General features: G+C 36.6%; 1 protein-coding gene across 1 annotated transcript; it reads left to right on the forward strand.

Annotated features, from left to right (window-relative positions):
- Window positions 1-6,735: 6,735 nt before the first annotated feature.
- On the forward strand, window positions 6,736-8,580 carry LOC114273321 (putative carbohydrate esterase At4g34215). The gene is made up of 2 exons (XM_082873679.1): window positions 6,736-7,466; window positions 8,189-8,580. Exons 1-2 carry the CDS (start codon window positions 6,867-6,869, stop codon window positions 8,396-8,398), a joined length of 810 nt encoding a protein of 269 aa, XP_082729805.1. The 5' UTR covers window positions 6,736-6,866; the 3' UTR covers window positions 8,399-8,580.
- Window positions 8,581-8,923: the final 343 nt, after the last annotated feature.

The following is an 8,923-nucleotide window of genomic DNA, read 5'->3' on the forward strand; positions in this document are numbered from 1 at the left end:
TTTCTCAACCCTAGTCCTTTTGTTACAAATGAAGAACTCACCTAGAGCTTTGTTTTGATCAAAGCAAAGTTGGGTTTTAGCATTTTTGAAGTTTTTCCATTTTATCTCTCATCTTCTAAGCTTGAGGTAGGAATTCTCTGCATTTTCTTATTATTTTTAATTTAGTTATTTGCTATTTCTAAAATAACATTATGATTTGGGAATTTTTGAACAAATCTAGGGTTTTTGGGTTAAAAATCAAAAGAGAGATTTTCAAATAGATTCTTGAAAATGGTTGTGGGATTGGAAATGAGGTTGACTTGTGATGAAAATGGTTGGTTTTGATAATTGAAATTGATTTTGGAAGAAAATGGGATTTTGCCTTAAATATCTCAAATGTTGATTTTGTATAAATAAATGGAATTGATGTTGGCAATGTGAAATTGGATTGATATTGATAAGGATGGCGGAGTTGGGTATGTATTACCACTCACATCTTGGAATTTGGAAAGTTTATCTTTATGGAAGTTATTTATCTATTTAGAGATATCTGTTTTGGAGTATCGGTGAAGGATAGTTATGATTGTTGCAGAAATTGCATGAGAATTAAGGAAATTAAAACTATTTGCTCATCCATTGCATTGAGCATTGTCTCATACTTAACACATTGAAAATGTTGCTGTTTTGAGAAAAATTGGTGAATACCTTGGTGAATCTGGAGAGGAGTGTAGTTGTGGTATTAAGTTGGCCTGTGTGTTCTTGGTGAAAGTCCAAAAACCCACGCGGTTAGGTGTCGAGTCTTTCGGTTAATACCAGTAAAAATGACAATTTGGTAGTGCTTGTAGCCTACTTGCAGACACATCCTAGAGATTCGCAGTGTTATATTTATTGCCTTGTTTTCTATTGTAAAGGAAATGATATAAACTTGGCATTGCACGGTTTTTGGAAAGAGAAATGAAAATGTTTTGGCACGAGCATTGCATATACATTCACCTTATAACTCTATTAAGATTCATAAACTATGTTGTAATATCTCTATTGGGATTTGGCTCACCCTATATGGGAAAACCATTTTCAAGTGTTAATGATATGCCTCTACCAAGGACATAGCTTGAGAGGAACTTGGAGCCGAAGGCTTCTTTTTGTGTTAATTCTTGTATTTATTTTGTACAAGCCAAGGGCTTAAACTGTACTGGATTTAAATTCATCTTTGTTGTAACCAAGCATTGTCTTGGAAAGATGTAGTCAATAGGGCGTTATTATATCTGTTTTACTCTTACTTCATATCTTTGTTTATAACACATGCCACAGATTCAAGGTTAGGGCTTATGAATGTATAACTGCATGTGTTATCTTTTGTACTATGGAATCATATGAAATGGAAGGAACATTGTATTTAGAATGGTATGATTATTTATTAATACTGTGAATGGTTCTATTGTTATTATTTTCGGGGCATTACAGATTTCCATTCAAAATCTCATCTACAATCATGGGGTGGTAAATATGCTATGATTCCCCAAGTAAGAGCCGCAAAACCATACATACATATATAGATTTATATATATATATATAATATTTCCACATTTGCCGACTCTAAAAACCGGGGAGGGGGGAAGAAGGGGGCGATGGGCACCCAAAACATTTCTCTCTCCACTTTTGCCTACTCCTGAAATGGTGGGATTGTGGACACTCAAAAGTAAGTTTTCCACATTTGCCAACTCTATAAACAAAAGGCCCATGGACACCCAAAATCAAGTTTTTCCTCATTTGCCAACTCTATAAGCGATAGGCTCGTGGACACCCAAAAACCTTTCCCACATTCATCTGGCAATATGCACGAGACAGGGCAATTGGGCATCTTGACTCCCCGCGCGGGTACCAAATACAACACATAACCCATTACCAAAACCCGACTCAACTACCCAGACTCATACGCTATTTACCCCGCAAATTAACACTTTCCAAACATTCGCAAAATTGTAAGATGACAAGAGAAATTATGATGCACATGATGCATGAGTTTTCAAATAATATTTTCCTAAGTTTATTCAATCCATAACAACATTAATAATATCAACAATCAAAAGATTTCTCTAATCTCACAATATCCTCAATCTCAACATTTATCAATCTCAATACATATACCTAAAAAGCTTCAAAAATCTCATATCTCAATAGCATTTTCATAATCTTTCACCCAATTTCAAGATTTAAGAGTCAATTTGGTCAAACCCATTATTAAATCAAATTTGAAAACTAGGGTTTTTGGAAAAATTGGGCTTTCCTCGCCTTTACACATAAAGAGTCAATATTCACAATTTCTAACAATAATATAAAAGGATATGCATAAATTTTTCCAAAACATAGAGTAAAACTTTTTTTTATTCATCAAACCCACATTATATCACAAAATCATCCCATATAGTACTATTACTAAAAAAATATCACATATATATCTCAAATCATAAATATATCAAGTTAAAAGTACCCTTACCTCAAGAATGAAGACAAGAAGATGAATATCCAAAGAGAACTTCGAAGGTAAAGCGATTCAATCAGTAGACATGTTGGTCTTCACTTCCACTTTGCTTATCTTGCAAAATCTAGGATGAATCTTTGATATAAGTAGAAGAAATCAAGGTTTGAAGGTCTAGGGTTTCCGGTATGGAGGAGAGGAAGAGAAGTGAGGAAGAGAGAATGAAAAGTTTGGGCCAAAAACTCACTTTAAAGTGCCTAATTTTGAACAGACCGCTTGAACGGTCAAAACTTGGCTCGACGGTGAAAGAAAGCCCCCAAAATCTTTGAAATTCGCGTAGACCGCTCGAGCAAACTTGTTTCCAACACTGGTACTTAAATTTCAAACAGGCATAACTTCCTCATTCGAACTCTGTTTTAGGTCCTTCTTATGTCTAATTGAAGTCCTGGAAACATGCTTTCCAATGATTTTAGCCTCACATTCAGATTCAACGTGTGGAAAGAGAAAAAAGTAAAAGAGTGAAAATTGCTCATAGGACAATTATCTGAATCAATGTTTTTCGTTCAATCCTACTTTACCATTATGATACCACATCAATCAATATTCTAAAATGAATCAAAGAGGCTCCAAGTACAATAATAAGAGTGTCAAGAACAATCCCACTAGTTCAAGGAATATGGAGTGTTATACGCAAAGACCTTTACTATGTGACCCTTTTCCATCCATGCAAAGCCCTCCCCCTCCACCATCTGACCCTCATCTACCCTTGCGAAGCTCTCCATCGTGTAACCCCTCTCTACCCTTGTGAAGCCCTTGACAAATGAATGTGGAAATAGTGAATGAGAGAGGTGTTGTAATAGATTGGAGATAGTGGAGTAGGTAGCGACGAAGATTTGGTAAGATGGAGGGACTAGTGAAGGTGGAGTGCAGTTACAAGGATTGTTGGAGATAGGATGCTTGAGGAGGGCACTAACAAGAGATGATGGGGTGGGTAGTGACAACGACTTGGTGAGATGGAGGGATTGGTGAAGGTGTAGAGTTAGGAAGGATTGCTAGAGATAGGATGACTAGAGAGAGCACTGACTAGAGTTGGTGGGCATAGGGATAAAACCAAGATTAAGTTTGAGAGGATATAGATGGGAATAAAATAAAAAATTTATGTTAAGGCAAAATTGTAATTGTCGTTGAAGAAAAATGAAAAGGATGAGGGTCCAAAAAAAGAAAAGTAAGAACATTCAACATTCAAAAATTATATCATTTATCATTTAAATTAAAGTAGTCATGGGTACTAATCCTTAACTACAAAGTGCTCCATATAAAAGCAATTTCATATAAGAATGGAGACCAAACCCTTACTGTGATAGTGTTTTAACAAAATCAAACTATAAGCCATTTCTATATGTAACTTCAAAGGATAGATATGTCATGACAAATTAACTTTGCATAGTTTTGATGTTAGAACCCTTTTTTTTTTTTTTTTTTGTTACAGGAAAATCCTCCCACTCTCCCGCAGGTCCAAAGCAGCGCCCCTTGAGGAGATCACCAGGGTGTCATGTTGTCCGTTCCGAGTAAGAGACTATAACCTGGAAGCTTGTCCCGACCTCCCAAGGCAAGCTCCGCTTAAGTCAAGACTCGCACAGCGGGGGAGAATTAAATCCACACCAAGTAGCTGATAAGGCATCCTTGAGGTCAACCTCCTAACCAACTGTGTTACACCCAGGAGATTGGCCCAGAGAAGAGTTGAACCCAGGACCTAGAGGCTCAAACCCCAGGCCCTTACCAGGTTGCCACTCACCCCTGGGTTTGATGTTAGAACCCTCTCAAGGGGAAAAGCAAAAATTTAAAACAATAGTGATATCATCTTATTAGTGTTATTGTCCAATAACTTTTTTATATTATTTATCCTCTCATATCTAGATGACAAGGTATTTATATCTAAAAAGTAGGGTTCACCCTCCACGCATAGGTTTATTATTAGTTCATGATATCGCATTATCAGTATCACCGTAACATTAAATTTTTACTCCTCTCAAGCTAAGTTTGGAGCTATTATTTTTTGGCCTTCACTTCTTTCTTTTGGGTAAGTAAAGGCCTGCACTTCATTTTTAAGTAAGATTCACTTTTTACTTAAACTTCTAAAAAAAAAGGTAACTACCAAACAACCCAAAATAATTTGGAGAAATTATAAAAAAAAAAAATCTCAGAATTTGATCTTTATAACAAAATAAATATTGATTTTTTTATTTTATCAGTTTAAATTCTGATCTTTAGATTTATTTTTAATATAAACCATAAGCCAACTTTTATTAAATAAAATCAACGAAAAATTTATTTTAATTATTAAAATTAATGAAAAATTATATTTTATGTACACATACATTGAATTTAAATATTAAAATATAATTTTTTGTCGATTTTACTTAACGGAAATACATGAATGATTTAAATTAAAAATTAATTAATTAATTATTATTTAAATTGATAAAATTAAAAACTTAATATTTATTTTATTATAAGGGTCAAAATCTTTCCCCCTTTTTTTTTTCCTCACTACAAATTAGAGCTCTTCACGTAGATCTCCCATGGACGTGACCTACCACTAGTTATCTATACTATTATATAGGAGAAGGAAAAATTTTTGGACCCTTAGAAACCAAACCCGAGTGATGTGTCATAAGCCACATCACTTAAAAACACCACTAAAATATAAAAATTATCCAATAAATACTTGCCATGTCATTGAGAGTTAGTTTTGAGATTCCAAAATTAGTCGGGGTGTAGCATTACTGATAGAAGAAATAGCAAATCAATGGGACAGTGGAAAAATACAGTCCCGGTAGAGAGCCCGAAAAGGGCAAGGCTCGAATGGCTCGAATTTGAGAAGGAAGGAGGAAGAAGAAGAAGAAGAAGAAGAAGAGGAGGAGGATGAAGAAGGAGGTGAAGAGGAACTGGAGGGGCCATTAAAATCGGGCGGAGGCAGAGGCGGCAGAGGCGGGCGGGGGCAGAGCAGAGGTGGGCGGAGGCAGAGGCGGAGGCGGAGGCGGCGATGCGAAGATCGGCCAACGAGCGAAGATCGGCCAACGAGCGACGATCGGCCGCCGAGCTATGACGCCGACGATGACCTGCGTTCTCTCTCTCGCCTCTGTGTTCTCTCTCTCTCTCTCGCCTCTGTGTTTTCTCTCAACTCAACGAAGAAGAAGAAAGAAAAGGAAGAAAAGAAAAAAAAAAAAAAAATTTGAAGCCCAAAACGACGTCGTTTTGGGCTTCGAGCCGGATTCGAGCCAAGCATTTCGGGCCCTCAAACATTATTCGGAAAAATATAGTTGCACCATAGATGAGATCTTTGTGGTTCAATTCTGACACATAGGATGGACTTGCACTGTGCACATAAATGATTTGCACCACGCACAAGATGGCTTTCACCATTATGAAAATGAAAATATTTTTTCATTGCACCACTAAAATGCAATTTCCCCTATTATATAAAGTGAAAAATTCATTAAATATCTAAACCTTGCGTCTCATTTTGTTATGTGTCCCTCATTTTTCTATTTAAAATAAATAAATAAATAAGATAGATGGGATAAGTGAGAAACCTTCAACCTTGAGTCTAATAAAAGGGATTCTCACTACATAAACAACAAACAATATATAATAAATATTTTATTTTAATTTCGCTTATTTCAACTGCACAGGTCGTGTATGCCAACAGTTATATATATAATGGAGGAAATATATGGGATAGTAACACCTTAATATTGTGTTTGGTTTGGGGATTTAGAAAAGAAAAGAAAAAATGTGTGTAAAATTAGATAAAATATAAATATATTTTATTTATATTTTACCTATATTTTCTCTATTCCTTTCTAAGGCCAAGTTTGGCATCCTCCAAAAAGTCTAAAAAGTTAAAAAGTCACTATCTTATTTAAGTCACATCACCTCTCTAACACATCACTTCAAACCTAACCCAAATCCAACATATATTTCATAAAAAATCAAAAAGTGCACTTATTTAGTCTTCCCAAACTTGATCTAAATTTTTTTTAAAAATTTTAACCAAATACAACGTTAAATATCGAATTTGAATAGCTTACTAAGTTTGAGAAGTATTAATTAGGCCAAGTTTGGGAAGACTATAAGTGTATTTTTTGACTTTTTTTGTATTATATGTAGAAAAAGTAGAGAGGAGATATTGATTGATATAACCTAAAAAAGATAAAAAGATAAAATAAGTACAATTTTTTTAAGTTAGCCAAACTCTAAATAAAAGAAACTATTAATAAGTTGGGCAAGTGGTGAGTAAAATAATGGCGTGAATCAACTTGCTTTCTAAAAAGGCCAATTCACAGCATGTGCATTTGAGTGGGTAGTTGAGAGACATACAAGAAGAAGCCGCAAAGCAAAGGCGATGGTTGCTTTTGTGTGGCTGATGCTTGTGGCTTACGCCGGTTTGATATTTCCTGCTTCTTCCCAAGAAGACAACAACAAGAGCATTTTCATTTTGGCCGGACAAAGCAACATGTCCGGCCGAGGCGGCGTTAATAACGGCACCTGGGACGGGATTGTGCCGCCTCAATGTCAACCTAGCCCAGCAATCCTCCGACTCAGCTCGGAGCTCAACTGGGAGGAGGCGAGCGAGCCCCTCCATAAGGACATTGATGTGAACGCTACTTGCGGGGTTGGACCTGGAATGGTGTTTGCCAATACTGTGTTGGACAACAAGAACTTGAGCATGAGCATCGGGGGGGTTGTGGGATTGGTCCCCTGTGCGATCGGCGGGACCAAGATAAGCGAGTGGGCTCGTGGGACTTATCTTTACAACCAGTTGGTGAGTCGGGCTAGTGCGGCTTTGCAAGATGGTGGTGGGTCGATCCAAGCAGTGCTGTGGTATCAGGGTGAGAGCGACACTGTGAATCCAGATGACGCTGCTTTGTACAATGGCCGACTGGAGAGATTCTTCATGGACCTGCGTGCTGATCTGCAATCTCCACTGCTACCCATTATTCAGGTATCAGAAATGATACATTCCTCTAATTTTGGAGCTTTAATGATATGAAAACTCAAAAAACAATATAAAAAATTTAAAATCAAAATCTCACATCAATAGGTGAGCCCACCCCTAGAGCTCATATTTTAGAGTTGCTAAACATTTTTCATTCCAACTTTGATAGAGAGCTCTAGTAGAACTGCTCTAAAAAAGCGGGGGTGCTGCTCTGCAATCTCCACTGCTACCCATTATTCAGGTACCAGAAATGATGCATTCCTCTAATTTCGGAGCTTTAATGATATGAAAACTCAAAAAACAATATAAAAAATTTAAAACCAAAATATCACATCAATAGGTGAGCCCACCCCTAGAGCTCATATTTTAGAGTTGCCAAACATTTTTCATTCCAACTTTGATAGAGAGCTCTAGTAGAACTGCTCTAAAAAAAGGGGGGGAAGCAGCTCTATTAAGCTGGCACACCCCCCCTCCCAAAAAAAAATAAAAAAGAAGAAAAGACAAAACACTAGGGGAAAAAAGACAAATTAATACTATTTTAGAGCTCTTCTTCTTTTAGAGCATTTTTCTTTTCATTTAGGTACATACACACACAGCACACACTGTAGTCTTCTAGTTGCTTTTTGTTTTTGAATAATCTGTGGTTGGATTGGAACTCATTTCATTAGGTGCAACTAGCCCAACTACTTCAAAAGTTTGAAAATTGATTTTTGGTATATATGGGGTAGGTGGCATTGGCATCAGGACAGGGACCTTATATTGAGAAAGTGAGAGAAGCTCAGTTGGGAATAGATCTTGCCAATGTGAAATGTGTGGATGCCAAGGGATTGCAACTGGAACCAGATCATTTGCACCTTACCACTCAAGCCCAGGTTCAACTAGGGGAGATGTTGGCTAATGCATTCCTCCAGACTGTGCCCAGCACCACTTCAGAGTAATGGCCCCAAAATATCTCACAATTTTTTTGGATGGGACCTTTTCCATAGTCCTCATGTTTAGATATTTGAATTTCATAGTTGAGAAGGATATCATTTGATTGTACTAATTTATTAATCAGGGCCAAAATATTGTCTAAGAGTATATCCATGCAATGAAACTTTGTCCGGTAAAGTCTTATTCATGACTATAGTCTTTCTCTTAAATTTCAAAATTTATTTGTTGTTAGTAGTTTTGTTGCGGTGGTGATTCACAATTCTTTTTAATTTGTTGTCCCAGAGTCTTAAAAAAAATTAGCGTACTTGCGTGCGTCGAGCCCGGTCAAAGAACACTCACAAGGAGTGGGGTCTTAACGTGAGAACCACCTTTTCACATTTTTTCCTTTTTTAAAATAAAATTTTCCACAGGCAATGGTGAGTAATGAACTCCAGCTCCACAAGCTAGCAATGTTATTGCAGGTCCATCAATTTACTGCTCATCTACCTTGACAATATGAATAGAGAAAGGAACATCTCTCCAACTTTATT

The sequence above is a fragment of the Camellia sinensis genome, chromosome 6 (assembly GCF_055761805.1).
Source record: "Camellia sinensis isolate YWXY chromosome 6, ASM5576180v1, whole genome shotgun sequence".
Taxonomy (NCBI): Eukaryota; Viridiplantae; Streptophyta; class Magnoliopsida; order Ericales; family Theaceae; genus Camellia; species Camellia sinensis.

Excerpts from the sequence above, each read along its gene's own strand:
- LOC114273321 (XM_082873679.1), top strand. The coding sequence starts at position 6,867 with ATGGTTGCTTTTGTGTGGCTGATGCTTGTGGCTTACGCCGGTTTGATA. Across the intron at positions 7,467-8,188 it reads CACTGCTACCCATTATTCAG|GTGGCATTGGCATCAGGACA; the intron begins GTATCAGAAATG and ends TATATGGGGTAG.